The sequence below is a fragment of the Hyla sarda genome, chromosome 1 (assembly GCF_029499605.1).
Source record: "Hyla sarda isolate aHylSar1 chromosome 1, aHylSar1.hap1, whole genome shotgun sequence".
Lineage (NCBI taxonomy): Eukaryota > Metazoa > Chordata > Amphibia > Anura > Hylidae > Hyla > Hyla sarda.
This window is the reverse complement of record NC_079189.1, coordinates 336,792,115-336,809,221: the sequence shown is the minus strand read 5'-3', so window position 1 is coordinate 336,809,221 and position 17,107 is coordinate 336,792,115. Positions and strand designations below refer to the sequence as shown.

General features: G+C 42.1%; 1 protein-coding gene across 1 annotated transcript in view; it reads right to left on the bottom strand.

The window, feature by feature from the left end:
- The window catches only part of SLC44A1 (solute carrier family 44 member 1), a 158,734-nt gene that overhangs the window by 35,763 nt on the left and 105,864 nt on the right, over positions 1-17,107 (bottom strand). The window contains exons 7-9 of the mRNA XM_056520228.1: positions 12,099-12,188; positions 3,067-3,206; positions 714-900 (exon numbers count right to left, since the gene is read on the bottom strand). Coding sequence (XP_056376203.1) covers positions 714-900; positions 3,067-3,206; positions 12,099-12,188 — 417 coding nt within the window. The remainder of the gene's footprint in view (positions 1-713; positions 901-3,066; positions 3,207-12,098; positions 12,189-17,107) is intronic.

The following is a 17,107-nucleotide window of genomic DNA, read 5'->3' as shown; positions in this document are numbered from 1 at the left end:
GTTCAAATTTGTTAAGGTAGCATTTTAAGAATAATCACCTTTTCTGGTATAAATGATATGCATTGATTATTTTAGATCGTCAAAACTCTTTGTATTTTGCAGCTAATGATAACTAGGCCTTAGGGCTTATGATTACGAATGCACTGTAACACCATACCATCTTTATTGCTTTACATACAACACACATACAAATATAAGATGCCCTTTCGTACTTTCGTTGGCTTCTGATTTTATACAGAGGCTTTTTAGTTGGATTCTGTATGAAAGCGTCAAAAGAAAAATCATAGCATGATTCATCCAATGTCACATTACGGAGCTCTCTCACCTCGAAGTAAAGCTTCTACCTCGAAAAGTCTCTTACCAGCCCTGTTCTGTACTGATGAGGGGCAAATATCCAGAAACAGGCTGTCAGTAGATTGGATAAAATCTTTCCTTTTGGACAGATATCTGGCTAGCCAAAACTTCCAAGTCAGTTAGCAAGACCCCATAGTGAGTGATACAATGACACTCAGGGGGTGGCATATCAATGAGCTACTTTACATATCCTTCGTCCAATAATTTTATAATTCATAAGGAACACGGAATGCCTACATGAAGCCTTAATTTCTGCCATTTGCACAATGTCTAACACAAAATACTAGAACATTTTGCACATTTGTCTCAAATCAAAGCACTATGCAAATTTATTATGGAACTGGGATTCCAAGCCTTACCTGCAGTTCCCAGAAAAAGCAAGATCATGACCCAGTAAACCCAGAAGAGTAGAAGAGCAAAGAAAGTCCAGAAGGGCTGGAAGACTAACAGCGGTAGATGGATGAAAACCTTCCCGGCAACATTGAAGAGGGCAATGGTTAGGGCAACTCGTTTCCTCATGATCAGCATGATCAGCAACAGGATCACCTGTCACAAGACAAGTCAAAATGAACAGAAGAGTTAAAAATAGAGAGGATATTCTTAACCATAATCTTAGGAACACACTATTATTCCCCACATAGATAATAAGGCATATAATACAACTGTATATGGACCTAGGAGTGAACAGATACACAAACTGTATAAAGCCTTTGTATCATTCGGATTTAGTGTTTCAAGGTAAAAAGATAAGTAAACCCGAGTCCGAGGAGGGATTTATATCCCTGTTAAAGTCCACATCAATCCTGGCACAGCTGAAAAACATTAAAGAATAATGTTTCCATCAAGGATGGCAGACATGGCACCTCTCCTCTGCAATCCTTCTGGTTGTACCCAGATTATCAATAGACTTCAAGGGCAAGGAAAGGTTTGTGGGAGGCAAGAGAACTTAATCAGAAACATCAACAACTGGAGGTCCACATGAAGATGATCTATAGCATCAGCCATAAAACATCAATACCAGGGCTGTAACACGTTATAGCCTGCAGATATTATATATCACTGTCACTTTTAAGAGTCTGTGCAGCTAGAAGGAGCAGTATTATTTAGCACAGGTTTGCATTATAATCGCCAAACAATTCCTTTAACTTCTCTTTTTTTTATAAAATGGTTTTCTTACTGAAAACCTTACATTAAATGGGTACATAGTTACATAGTTAGTTACATTAAATGGGTACATAGTTACATAGTTAGTATTCCGTCGAACAACATCTTATGCCCTATTATGTTCTCCATTCATGTCTATGGTAGGGGGCATGGTGGCTATGATGTAGCCATCACGCCTCTTCCCATAGACATGAATGGAGGAGGTAAGTCGCTGTAGTCGGCAGTCATCCGGCATGGAGCAGAGTTCGCTCCGAGAGCACTGATGACTAAAATGCCATGCTGGAGATCGTGGGGGTCCACCATCAGACATCTTATCCCCTATCCTTTGGACAGGGGATAATATGTCTTTCATCGGAGTACTCCTTTAATAGGCTATTTCCATGTCCAACATTTATGGCCTAGCCACATTTCCACTTTTGGGACCTACATTTATTCCTAGAATGAAGGCCTATTTAGCCTGTGCAGTCTGCTTGCTGGAGGGGGTCAGGAAATTAAAAATTGTCAACAAAAAACCTTTAAAGTCTGGGAACCCCAGGGGTCTGCTAAAATCTTTGGGACAGCCTGACAGCAAGTGTTTAATTTCCCCTATGGTGTTGCTGTAGGTCCACTTATCACTACAGAAATCCCATTGAATTCAGCATGCTGCCCATATAATGCATCAACTGCACAGTGCCTTTAGATCCTACAATACTTTCGTAAAGACATATTACAAACCTCTTTTCACTAATTCACATGCAAAAAGTTGGCATTCTCTGTCATGTTAGATATACAGTGGAGCTGCAGTACTCATGGTCACTCCTGCTAACTCACATTAAACCTACCTTCTTCACTATAATTGTAAGAAATGTGATCATATCACTGTTACAACACATACTTTCACTAGTTGGTAAGATATTCAAGTTAGTTTAGCTCTCTCAACAACAGAAAGGAAAGAGAAGACTGTAATAATTTGTCTTCTTATCCTGTGCCCCACATTAAAATGAATTGTGCAGTCTACATGTGAATGATGCTAACAGCCAGCATAGGGCAATCATTAAGTTCATGAAATCACACACTGAATGCTGTCCTAAGGTTTTTAAAACATTACTACAATTATAAAAAAAATTAAAGCTTGAAATGTTGCAGGGACATGTCAAAAGTTTTGGTCCGTCAGGGTTCCACTGATCACGAGATATAGCAGGGTGAAGTGCATGACAGTAGTGTGCTTCAATCCCCAGCTCTGCGCTCAACCCTTATGATTGCAGGAGACCACTCCACATACTATAACATAGCCTTCACCTGCAATCAAATGGGCTGAGCGCTGAGTAGAGTAACCCTTTGAGTAGAACACTTGAGGTACACTCAAATATAGAAAATGTGCCAGTGCAGAAGGTTGCTATGTGATAAAGTAAACAAGTAGTTGTAAAGAAATGTATTCCCAGACTTTCCGTATTTGCACATTCACCAGTCATCTGTAAACTGCCATTGTGCTGCTAATAATAAAGAGGAAAAGTGAGAAAGAAATGACCCAGTTTCATACACAGTGAAAAAACAAAGTTGAAGGCTTACCGTAAAGACTGTTGCAGAAATGGCATATATGAGCAAGGCTTGTTGGTTGTCTTTGGAAACCTGAAGCTGATCTGGTGGGAGATCTTCATTAAAAGATTTTCGGTGTTCAGCATACATCCACCAGAGAACACCAGTACCTCCTGCAGAATAGTGCAGCAAACATAAAAGAAAAGAGATGACCAAAACAACTTACTATTTGCTATCCCTAAATAAGCACTATAATCCTGCTCAGGGTGGATTTTTTTTTTTTTTTTTTTTAACAACATACTTATCTGCCACTGTTCTCCGCTAACCTGCCTCAGCATGCATTAACTCTTAAATATTTTATTTTCTGGATTCTTTAACCCCTTAAGGACCAAGCCCATTTTAACCTTAAGGACCAGGCCAATTTTATTTTAGCATTTTCGTTTTTTCCTCCTCACCTTCTAAAATCCATAACTCTTTTATATTTCCATCTACAGACCCATATAAGGGCTTGTCTTTTGCGTGACCAATTGTTCTTTGTAATGAAACCTATCATTTTACCATAAAATGTACGGTGAACCCCCCAAAAAAAAATTTCGTGAGGAAATGTAAATGAAAACCACCATTTTGCTAATTTTGGAGGCTTTCGTTTTCACACTGTACAATTCACGGTAAAAAGGGACATGTTTTCTTTATTCTGTGGGTCAATACAATTAAAATTATACCCACATACTTTTCTATTATTGTACTGCTTTTAAATCGCCCTATTTTGACCACCTATAACTTTCATTTTTCTGCATACACGGCTGTATGTGGCTAATTTTTTTGCGCGTGATCTGTACTTTTTATCGATACCACATTTGCGTATATGAAACTTTTAAATCACAATTTTTTGGGGGGAATAAAATGTGACAAAAGCCATTTTAGATTTTTTTTTATTTTTTTACATTTACGCAGTTCACCATACGGGATCATTAACATTATATTTTGATAGTTCAGACATTTCCGCATGCAATGATACCAAATATGTTTATTAATTATTATTTTCTTATGCTTTATGGGGGCAAAATGGGGAAAAAGGGACAATTTACACTTCATTTTTTATTTTGTTTACATTTTTTTTACAAATTAATGGACTATCTGTAGCAATACTTTGATTGCTAATGCTGTTCAGTGCTATGCATAGCACTGATCAGTGTTATTGGTGATCGTCTGCTCGAGACCAGGGCAAAAGACCCCTAGAGATGGCCGGAGACAGGTGAGAGGACCTCCGGCTGCCATTTTAGGTGATCGGATCCCTGCGGCATAACACGCGCATTGCGGCAGATGCCGTGATCTGTATTGATCATGGCATCTAAGGGGTTAAAGCTGGAGGCCTTATCTTGTCCTCCGCGTCTGGCTCTGTGATTGCTTAAGCCTGCCTTTGGCAGCCCTTAGCAATAGAGCATAGATTTAATGGATCAATGTAATGCAAGAGCATTACATTGATCTATGTAAGTCATCTAATGATGGCTTATGATAGGCCCAGAGGGGGGGCCAAAAGACTGGGGATGATTTCTATTTGTGAAGAGGGACATACTGCACGGGCAGGGGATAAGGGGGGGGGGGTGGTAACATCACAGACTGGGGATGATTTCTATGTGTGAAGGGGGACATACTACACGGGCTGGGGATAAGGGGGGGGGACATTAAAACTGGGGATGATTTCTATATGGGAAGGGGACATACTGCACGGGCTGGGGACAAGGGGGGGGACATCACAGACTGGGGGTGATTTCTATGTGTGAAGGGGGACATATTGCATGAGCTGGGGATAAGGGGGGGGACATCACAGACTTGGGATGATTTTTATTTGTGGGCACTTTGAGGGAAAAAAAAGTTGGCGTGTTACGGTTTGGGCACTCGGGCTCAAAAGGGTTCACTGGCCTATACTGATCAAACTGATGAGATAGATCCTTCTGAAAGTATACAGAACCCCTGTGGTGAAGGTAAAGCACACTGTGGCTGAATCTGAAGGCAGACTAGACACAGCAATCTCGGACTTGACTAATTTACTACTAAGTTTAATGAGCACGAACAGCAGTGAAAACGGCTCCTTTGTGTCTTAAACAATAAAACTGCAAGTACGTGATATTGTTAGGATTATATTTGTCATTTTGTTTTTGATTGCCAAAGGTGGTCTGCTAGATGACCTTGTCGACTATTCTACCTTCTCCTGTCTACTAGTTGTTTGGGGCAGTTGCAATGAAAAAGTCTTACAGAAGATCCATTTGATGAGCCATCTTGGCTGCCAGCCCTGGATTTTTTAAAGTGGAGTTCATATTGGGAAGTGAAGATGATGGTACACACTCAGAAAGTATACACTAAGTATTACTTGTATCTCTCTTGTTGCTTTTTTCCAAGGAGTTGAATCTAGGGTTTCCATAAGGATTTGTGGAGCCAGTGAGGTTTATTTATCTAGTGACAGAAAATAGAGTTCACCAAATAGCTCTGTGAAAAGACTAGGGCCTGTCACGTGTTTGTTACCATTTGCTTTATAAATGACTGATATTATTATTTATCATCTCCAGCTATTAGTGGCGGCCCCCAGCTGGAGTCAGGAGCCCGCTCCATACACCTTTAGTGGCACCACGATGGCTTAGATATGTCATGGGTTGAGAAGGGATTAAATGGTCACCGTTTCAAACATCTTTCCATTTGATACCTAGGTTATTTCTATCATGTTTGCAAGTGACTTCATATACCAAATAATGACTCCACAGTCAACAGCCAGCAGTCCCCCCCACCCCCTATCCCTCCACTTGTTATCTTTAGTAGTGTACTGTAAATTATCACCCCACACAGTACGAGCCTGTTCAATCCAGTGCACTTTTGTCAGCACTATGTTATGGCACATGAGCGAGTAGTATATACTGTGCTGTGACTGTCAAGACAAGAAAGGGAAAGGAAGTGCCAATATGTGTACTACTGGCAAACAGCTGACCTCTGGTCCCACCCCCTGAAATGTACAGAAAGAGAAATAGCTGTGTACCATGGAGGGGGCTCTCAGGGGCTTAACAGCAATGAAAGTACTAAAATAACCTTGTCATCTTTCCATGAAAGTTTTAAAAATCATTTGAAATGACAGATATGCTTCAAACAAAAAAGAATAATAAAAAAAAATACATAATTGCATATTTAACTATATTCCGATACAAACTCCATTACTATTGCTTATTTACATATTAGGCACTAAAATGATGGTAGGGAGAAAGGAGGGCTTTTTATTAAGCAAAGTGGAAATTAAAACAGACTATTGAACACTTGAGAGTGGCGACAAGTTTTCAATTTTTTTTTATTTTTTTTTATTTTTATTTTTTTTAGCATGCACCCTTTACTTCTGTATAAACATCTGACCTGTTACATATGGCAGCAAACAATTTTTTTCTTCAAGTGACATTGTGTGCTGCTCTAATAGTAATATTACATTTATTATTATTAATAATAATGATAACGAAAATTACATAAAATTTTCAACCACTATACGGCCATCCATAACAGAGCAAAAAAAGGAAATTGTAGGGTCACCTAGTAATTTTGAGTTTTGTTTCTTTTGTCTCATAAAAGCGAAACACTGGAACATGTTCTGTTTCTATGTTTTTTTTTTAAATGTCATTCATTTTTAGGACATTATTATGGGAGCAGCCATCTTGCCAGTTCTGTGTTTACTTAAAAGGGTACTCCGATGGAAAACTTTTTTTTTTTTTTTATCAACTGGTGCCAGAAAGTTAAATTATTTCTATTAAAAATTCTTAATCCTTCTAGTACTTATTAGCCGCTATATACTACAGAGGAAATTCTTTTCTTTTGGGATTTCTTTTCCGTCATAGCCACAGTGCTCTCTGCTGACATCTCTGTCCATTTTAGGAACGGTCCAGAGCAGTATTTGTTTGCTATGGGGATTTTCTCCTGCTCTGGAAAGTGCCTGACATAGACAGAGGTGTCATCAGAAAGCACTGATGTTGTGACAGAAAAGAAATCCAAAAAGAAAAGAATTTCCTCTGTAGTATACAGCCGCTAATATGTACTGGAAGATATTTTTAATAGAAGAAATTTACAAATCTGTTTAACTTACTGGCATCAGTTGATAAAAAAAAAAAAAAAAAAAAGTACCCCTTTATGATACTCTTTACAGCAAGCCCAATGAACATCTCTAGACCCTTTTCTTCGCATGGACCCTGGGTAGAGTTCATTCTACAGAGAGGGGGAGGCTGGGCTACTATTGTCTTATAAATATACTGGGGTCCCCTTTTCTGCAATGCTGTACAGATCACTTTCCAGCAGCTTTCTCCTTATCAGACATAATTGGCCGAGTGGCCAGACTAAAAACTAGAATTTAATGACCTGGCGAATTTTGGTTTCTGGCTCGTTCTTTTTTTCCCTCTCCTCAATTGTATTACAAAGACAGAAACAAATTATATGTAAAGCAAAATTTAAAGAAAAAAACATGGAATTGCAAAATCGTGTAGGGCAATCATTTCACAATTGATTTACGTTTAAACTGACATGCAAACTTTATTCTATGGGCCAGTCCAATTCCAATAATACCAAACATGGATAATTTGTTTTTTGTTTTATGGTTACATTTAAAAAAAAAAATCTTTCCACTGTATTGGGGTTTATTTTTTGTGCCATGAGCCTTTTAAATGGTTTGTGTAGGTGTGGCTTTTTGATCACTTTTAATTTAATTTTCTGGGATGTGATGTGACCAAAAATCAGATGGTAAAAGCACTTTAAATTTAATAATCGGTTGTTTACTGATGGAACATTGCCTTTAAGCTAGATTTTGATGCTAAACATAGACACATAGAAACTGTGGTAAAATCTGACTTGGGGGGAAGAAAAAGAAAAAAAAAAATAATGAAAAAAAGTAGTTTCCCATGCTATAACCAATTGTTCCACACGCTGTACATTTGTACTGACTGGCATGCACTCAAACTAGACTATCTTATTAGTAGAGACCAAGAAATCTAAAGCATGAATGACATTTTCTAAGCAATGAAATTTATTTTTAAAACATCTTCACATGTACAGTGTCCAGCACATTTTTGATGCTGCATAATTGAAGCTGTATATTTGAAGCTGTATATTTGAAGCTGTGGATTATATGCTGCAGATTTCAATGTAAGCTGAAACACAGCATAAAATCTACAGCTTCAAATTCTGTGCATCAAATATGCACAGGATACTGTATGTGTAAATACAACCTAAGGGTAGGGTCATATGTGCAGTATCTTGCAGCATATTTACTGCAGCCAATTTTGCTACCCATTGATTTCAACAAATAGGCAGCAAACTATGGCACGTGTGACCCTACCCTTAAGGCAGAAAACAATTTTCCTCATCTTAGAAAACAAATCCTGTCCGTCTCCAAATCTGGAAATAATAAATATTTGAATCAACAACCTTTTTCCAGAATCTAGTAACTGTAAATTGTAATATTCAAAAAAGTATCTAGGCCAATTTTAAACTCTTATAGAGTTCAATGCAACAGCTCTCTGGAGTTTATAATCTCACTGCTCTTACAGAAGAAAAAATAGTGTGTGTAGAAACCTTCTTTTCACTTGACATACAGTGCGCTCCCTTGTTATAAAATACAATATTATGCATACAAATACATAGATAAAAGTGGTATATTTTTATTGACCACATAATGATGCATATTGTTTATATGGTCACTGCCATTTCAAACAGCTTCCCTCCATTTACCAAAAAATGACTGCTTCTCCCAGAAAAAAAAAATTCTTGGCCACTTGGAGTCTCACTTCTCTGCAAACTGCTGTCAGTTGCCTGTTAGGGGAATTCAGTCCCTAGTAACAGAGACCCCAAGATAGAACACAGGAAGTGGGGGTGGTACTTAGCTACTGCTATATGTGAGAGGGGGGGGGGAGGGGCGTAAGCCTGAGCTGTGTGCCTGCCTCTGTCCTCCACAGGATCTACACTGTCCCTGAATCTAATAATAATGCAATCTACATGAATGTAATATAAAATCACCCACCAGCACAGTGCTCATTGAGTCCAGTGCACTTTCCCCAGCATAATGTTATAGCAAGAAGGGCTGTGCTATCATTGGTCAGGCAACTAAGGAAAGTAACCCTCTACTACTGCCAAATAGCCCAGCTCTAGTCCCACCCACTGAAACAGAAAGAATGGGAAAAAAATGTGTGTCACAAAGGGGTTACAATGACGGCAGTAATAGTGCTTAACCCCTTAAGGACTCAGCCCATTTTGGCCTTAAGGACTCAGACAATTTAATTTTTACGTTTTCATTTTTTCCTCCTCGCCTTCTAAAAATCATAACTCTTTTATATTTTCATCCACAGACTAGTATGAGGGCTTGTTTTTTGCGCGACCAGTTGTCCTTTGTAATGACATCACTCATTATATCATAAAATGTATGGCGCAACCAAAAAACACTATTTTTGTGGGGAAATTAAAACGAAAAACGCAATTTTGCTAATTTTGGAAGGTTTTGTTTTCACGCCGTACAATTTCTGGTAAAAATGACATGTGTTCTTTATTCTCAGGGTCAATACGATTAAAATGATACCCATTATTATATACTTTTATATTATTGTTGCGCTTAAAAAAAATCACAAACTTTTTAACCAAATTAGTACGTTTATAATCCCTTTATTTTGATGACCTATAACTTTTTTATTTTTCAGTATAAGCGGCGGTATGGGGGCTCATTTTATGCGCCATGATCTGTACTTTTTTTTGATACCACATTTGTATATAAAAAACTTTTAATACATTTTTTATAAATTTTTTTTAATAAAATGTATTAAAAAAGTAGGAATTTTGGACTTTTAAAAATTTTTTTCGTTCACGCCGTTCACCGTACGGGATCATTAACATTTTATTTTAATAGTTCGGACATTTACGCACGCGGCGATACCAAATATGTCTATAAAAAATGTTTTTTACGCTTTTTGGGGGTAAAATAGGAAAAAACGGACGTTTTACTTTTTTATTGGGGGAGGGGATTTTTCACTTTTTTTTTACTTTTACTTTTACATTTTTTTACATTTTTTTTTACACTTGAATAGTCCCCATAGGGGACTATTCATAGCAATACCATGATTGCTAATACTGATCTGTTCTATGTATAGGACATAGAACAGATCAGTATTATCGGTCATCTCCTGCTCTGGTCTGCTCGATCACAGACCAGAGCAGGAGACGCCGGGAGCCGCACGGAGGAAGGTGAGGGGACCTCCGTGCGGCGTTATGAATGATCGGATCCCCGCAGCAGCGCTGCGGGCGATCCGATCGTTCATTTTAATCGCGAACTCCCGCAGATGCCGGGATCTGTATTGATCCCGGCACCTGAGGGGTTAATGGCGGACGCCCGCGAGATCGCGGGCGTCGGCCATTGCCGGCGGGTCCCTGGCTGCGATCAGCAGCCGGGATCAGCCGCGCATGACACGGGCATCGCTCCGATGCCCGCGGTTATGCTTAGGACGTAAATGTACGTCCTGGTGCGTTAAGTACCACCTCACCAGGACGTACATTTACGTCCTGCGTCCTTAAGGGGTTAAATTACCCCGTCACCCACTGTGAAAGGTTAATTTAACCAGATCATGCAGATTTAAAAAATCTTTTGAAATGACAGGTAGGCTTTAAGCCATAGTGGAAAAAGTATGTTCTTGCCAAGTGCATCTATGCCCCTTTTATGGGTTCTACAGTTCATTTAGTAAGAAATCTTGGCCCAGATTTTCCCTTCCTATGTGCATAACCTCACTTTTGTTAAACTTAATTTGCCAAATCATGCAGATCCATTTGTTAGCGCACTTACGCACCACATACTTGAGTTATAGGGATAAGAAAGTCATAGATGCACTCCTGACTACACATCATTGGGAATTCTTACAGTTTGTAACACCCCATGCCTTATTTTTGTTTTTATTATGAAACATATCTATTGTCTTCATTCCTTACTTGTCCAGTATACTCTCTATCTCACGGCTGACTGAGAAGCATATACTTGCTGTTTACAACCTCATTAGAGATGAGCGAACTTCCAGTAATTTGATTCGTCACGAACTTCTTGGCTCAGCAGTTGATGACTTATCCTGCATAAATTAGTTCAGCTTTCAGGTGCTCCAGTGGGCTGGAAAAGGTGGATACAGTCCTAGGAAACTCTCTCCTAGGATTGTATACACCTTTTCCAGCCTCATCCATTTCCATATGTCCTCTAATACTAGAAGATTGCTTCCAGGAGTCTGCGGGCTATCTATTCTCAAGCCAAGAAAGTGTGTGGAAGCAATATAAAACGGGGCCATTTTTTCCTCATTTATTTTCCCTTATTAAAGCTTTAATTACCCATTAAGTAAAAGTTAAAAGAATCCAAGTAACACATACATATTAAGAAAAGAAACCAAAAAAGATAACTGGGTAAAGCAGCATACCAAGATGTAGTTGGCAGCACCTTAAGACACAAATTTACTATTTATGCAAAATCTGCAACTGTCAGATATTACAATCTCCTAAGGCTACTGTGCACAAACCATTTTCCTGTCTTCTGTATCATTACGGATAGATATCCTGGTTTGATTCAGCTTGTCTGACATTGCTTTGTTGCTCTCTCCGTTTTGCCTTTTGCTGTATTGTGATCCCTTGTTTGTACTTTTGTTAACCCTTTGCATCCCGACCTGTTTCCCTAACCTTCGCATGGGGGTGTTTATTGCTTTGGACCTTGTTACACCCCTGCACTAACTGAGAACAGGAACCACCATCCAGTTGAGGATCCGTTGTTTAGGGCAGATACTCAAGTAGGCAAGGAAAGTGGCTGTGCGTGAGATTAGGGCTGCACATATCCCTGCCTAACGTGACAGAAACAGCCAAAAAAATAAATTAGGATCTAAGCATATTTACTGAAGTTGTTAGGGGAAAATTTTTACTTTATTAAACCATACAAACACAGATCTTTTCTGGCATACTGTTAAGGCATCCATTAAGATTATGCTCTTATTTTAGCAGATTCCTTAACATTCTGTAAAAGAATTAAAGGTAGTTAAACTTACCCAGTGTTCCCAATGTGACCAAGATGGTTAAAATCCAGACAAGAACCCTAGAGATATACCTGATGACAACCATCAAAATCATGGAAAGCACTGCAAAAAAAAAGAAAAAAAAAAAATTTGAAAAATTGGAGACTGCGCTGAATACATTCTACAACTTTTATCAATTAATTCAATTTTAATTACAAAAGTTTATGTATATGTCTGAGTACAAGAGTCCGTTTAGACATTAGAACATATTTAAAGTATTACTAAGATGAAACTAGTGGAATTACTTGAGTTTTTGTACTTCTGTTTTGGAAGTGCTTTAAAATATCACTGTCACTAAGAAAAACTTTTGACAAGTCTCAAGGACAAAAGTTTTGATCAGTTGGTATCTTATTGCTAAGAAACCACCAATCAGGAGAACGAGCCTGCAGAAGGGCACAAAATCCATTGTAGAACTATGGTGCAGTGAGACAAAGATCGATATCGATCGAGTCTGGAAGTGAACAGCAATGCTATGCAGTTCTCCTCACTCATTCTCAATCAGTGGGGGTCTCAAACAGAGGCCCTGACCGATCAAAAGATTTGACATGTCCCTGTGACATGGTGAATACAGCACTTCTTATTCTATAAATATGTTACATATTGCATACTATACATATTTTGCTATTGTTACATTTTTTGAAGCAAATAAATTACAGCACAACGTTGTGAGTGATATGTGTGAGAATAAAGAAAAACTGTAAAGATAGAGTAATTCTGAGAATGGTTGTATCATTGCAGATGTTGTCTCTGAAATCCCAGACCATCAGCAATACTATTTTGCTGTAAATTGCAGAGGCAAGCTTGGCTGGCTTGATCTAGTGATGTGTGGTACGGCAAGTGAATGCTTATCAGTATTACAGATGACAATATGTCAGCAGAATGTTATAGGTGGCCCTCTTGCATGAGGCATTACTACCTCCTGCCAACTACAGTATTGATTTTACCTCAAAGCCTTGCTGTGAATAATCTCAGATGCTCAATGCAAAAAGTATACAAACATGAAAATAAATGCCGGTATGTGGTTTATTCAACCTACAACTGGCAATAATTTGAAAAATGTACAAAACTTAAACAGTTCAGCTTTGGTATACACATGCAGTGGCCAGAGAATGAATTGAAATTAACATAACATTCTGTATTTGTGTCCTATGCATCATGTAGTAAAATAACATTTTTAGTTTGTATATAAATTACAGAAGACGTTCTAACAAGTGAAAACTCCTGTAATAATAAATAAAAATCTACAGGATGTTTTGAAATCGCGAACATGTCTCATCATTCATCCACATGGTTTGCCGTACTAAGCTGACTTCTTGGGAGTCCGTGGAGAATCAATTCTAGCTGATCGGCAGAAACCACCAAAGGATATGCTGTCAGACAACTACAATGAAGTGGTAAAGCAGCACATTGCTAGCAACCAGTCTGTCTCAGTTCTTTATCTCAAGGCAAAACTGCCCTTGAATAAGGGGCAAAAAAGGAGCAACAATGATTGGCAAAACAAATTACATTTCTACCTTACGGATATATTATGCATATTTGTTCAACATACATTTAGGTGAACAGCCTGTTTACCATTACAAGATACAGTTGCACGACAACGTAAGGGAACCCTTTGGAGATATCTGCATTGATGACTAATAAAACGTGGCCTGATCATTATCGGAGTCACAGATATAGACAAGTGTTAAGCCTAATTGGCTTTATTTGTGGGAGTGGCGTGGGGTATATAACCACCCCTCTCCCACATCTGGGGGCGTGTGTTACGTTGGCGGTAGTTCTCTAGTAGTCTACCGTGTTAGTGCATACGTCCCCCCCCCCGGAGTGTCGTTGGTAGTGTGTAGCGGTTCTATCCCCAGTCCTCGCAGAGGTTGGTTAAGCAAGTGCCAGTGTGGCTCTATGTCATTCAGCCCGGGTTCGTAGTGCCGGAGCAGGCTCACCCCCAGCTGGGTCGCTTGCCTCCTCACACTCCCCTAGGTTTTTGGTACCCTGTTTTCTTTGCTTCTGTTGTTTCCCCATTTCCGTGTTCCCGCCGCTCACCTGGCCCGCCCGGTTCCCGGTCCCGAGGGAATGGAGTTGCGCCTGCTGCCGGGCTCGGGGATCCCGTCCCACGCGCCAGATCGCGGCGCGGGGCTGCGGGGTCTCCATTCGCCCCGGTGGTCGGCGTCGCTCCGGGGTTACTCGTCCTCTCAAATCCAGGGGGCGAGAGGGGGCGTGCTCGCCGGGCCCGGGGCCCGCTCCCCGCTCCAGCCGGTGCCGCGGGGCGGACGGGGCTTCGCGTCCCGGCGTCCCGAATCATCACCCGGCGCCGCATCACCACAGGAGAGGGGGGCGCCTGCTCTCCAGGCTGGGGGCTCCGTTCCTGCGCCCAGCTCTGCAGCGACCTCGGGGCTGCAGGGGCAGGGCTCCGCCGCTGCGGGGGGCGGCGCCACTCCCCAGAGTCACGCCATCCCTGTGATGGGGGCCGGCCGGGACGTTCGCGGGGTGCCGTCCCACAGCCAGGTCCGGGCGCTCTCCTCCTTCTCCCCCCCTTTTTGCTGGCTCCCGGCATGCTTATGCATGGCCGGGTGCTGCGGGGGGGGGGGGCGTCCGGGGTCTGGGCTGTTGGGGCGTGGGCATCGGCATCACCCAGGTTCGGCCACCATCCCACACCTGCCTCCCCCCCTCTCACACTGAACCCACCCCCTCTCCCTTCTCAAAAAAAAAAAAAAGAGAGGGGGCAACAAGAGGGGGAGGGGAGGAACCAGGGGGAGGGTTGGTCATCTATCCCATGCCCTACGGCCAGGCACATGCTGTCCCTCAACATTAATGACTCTAGTATTTGTCTTACCCTTCAGGTTCCATTGTTGTTCCTAAGCCCCACAAGTGGCTTCGCCTTTCAGCTTTCAGCTCGAGGTATATATAATATAAAAAAAACGCATATACTGATTTCACTTCTTCTCACATAGCCATCAGTTCTCACTTCCGCACGGCATTCAATCATTCTGGCCAACACATTCCACGCGCCGGACCCACCTCGGGCGGCCGACCCCCCCCGTACAGCCTGGGCCGTTCTCGTCAGTGGGGGCCTTGGTCTAGCCCGTTGTTCCTGACTTGCTTCAGCGCAACGCAACTCGACACACACGAACACTGGGTCATCTGTTAACGGACACACCCCCCCAAAAAAAAGGGGGAATACTCATTTTTAGCCCACCACGTCAGGCACTCAGCTGCCACCCATTTTTTCACTTATTTGTTGTCTGTCTCTGTGTATCCCCTCAGCCGTGAGCCAGGTCGTGCCTATTCAGGCTCCCTTTATTCCCACAACTCAGGATACAGCAGGTCAGTGTTATATCAGCTAGGGTTGTTCAGGTACCATCCCGGTTTCTCACTAGCATCTAACTTTGTCTACCGACACCCGTTACTGGCCCGGACAGGTTCCGACGGAGCATGTCGCAACCATCTGACATTGAGGACACCCTCTCCGTCCCCGAGACCCCAGCAAGAGCTTCGGACCGGGGCAGCGTGTCCTCCTACCGTACCTGGACAGTCCCCAAACTGATGCAGGAACTCAGGAGAAGAGGCACCTCCTTTTCGGCCTCAGCCAAGAAAGGGGAGTTGTTCAACCTGCTGGGCACAGACCAGCCCCCCCAGCGAGGCAGGCTGCAGCATCGGGCCAAGTGTCCAGTGCTTCACTTTCACAGCTCCACACCATGATGAGCCAGGTGCTCACGTCAGTGTCCGGGCTCCAGGATAGACTAGAGGACATGGAACGCGCCAGGGTCACGGACACATCCCCAGGCCCCGCTGTTCCTGTTGCTTCTACCTCTCAGGCTCCGCCTTCAGGTATGCATCAGCCTCCCCCGAATGTTACACCCGCACACTTTATCTCGGCAGCAATTAAAAAAGACATTCTGGAGGGTAAGAATGTCAACTTGGCTCTTCTGCTGATAGCCACCACGGACATCAATGACACCAAAACCGTTGCCTGTGGCGATCTCGCTGTCACCTTCAAAAGCAAAGATGCCAGGCTTAACAGGAAACTAACAATTAACGAGTTTGTCATAGCCTTTGGGCTATATAGAGACGTCATTTGCTCAGTTAGTCCCAGTCGCAGGGAGGAACTCGATTTGTACCTCCACAAGATCGCACAAATGGCGTACAAACACGGAGGGTCCACCTTCTACGAGTACCATAAATCTTTTGCGGCTAAAGCAGCTGCTTCTTTCGAGCAATTCAATTACACGACCAACTGGGGAGCCGTTGACACTGAACTTTACTGCGAGCATTTCGCAGGTCTAAAAGCCCCCTCCTGCAGCTGGTGCGGGGTCACCACACACACCACTAATTGGTGCCCCCTGAGCAAAGACCAGGCGGAAACAAGCACCAACAGGAGCAAGAATATCTCCATAGGCCCCAGTCAGAGGAACTCTCCTGCGCTAGACAGGCTAGGTAGGCCGGTCAGGTTTCTGGGCAAGACTCAGATATGTAACAATTTCAACCTCTCTGCGTGCACCTACAGCAACTGCAAGCTTCTCCATGTGTGTTTTCTCTGTTTCCGGGCCCACCCCAGCTCCATCTGTTCTCAAAGGGGTAACCAGGCGTGACTAGGCGTGGTGCGGGTTGACGCCCTGGCCCGCATTCTAGCCAGCCACCCTGATCCCTGCTGGGTCAGATGGCTAGTTGGGGGGTTTCGTGAAGGTTTTCACACAGGGTTGGTCGCGTTGCCTCAAAGCACGCATGAATGCCTTAACCTACAGTCAGCGCTCGCCAAACCCACGGTGGTGTCAGAACTAATACAAACCGAACTTCTGAAAGGCTTCATGATCGGCCCCTTTGATGTACCCCCTTTTTCTTGCTGGAGGATTAGCCCGTTGGGGCTAGCCACAGGGAAATTTTCTAATAAAAGAAGGTTAATCTATGACCTCTCCGCGCCTTACTCTTCTAACATCCCAAGCATCAATGCACTGATCCCTTCCGACCAGTTCAGTATGAAATATTCCAAC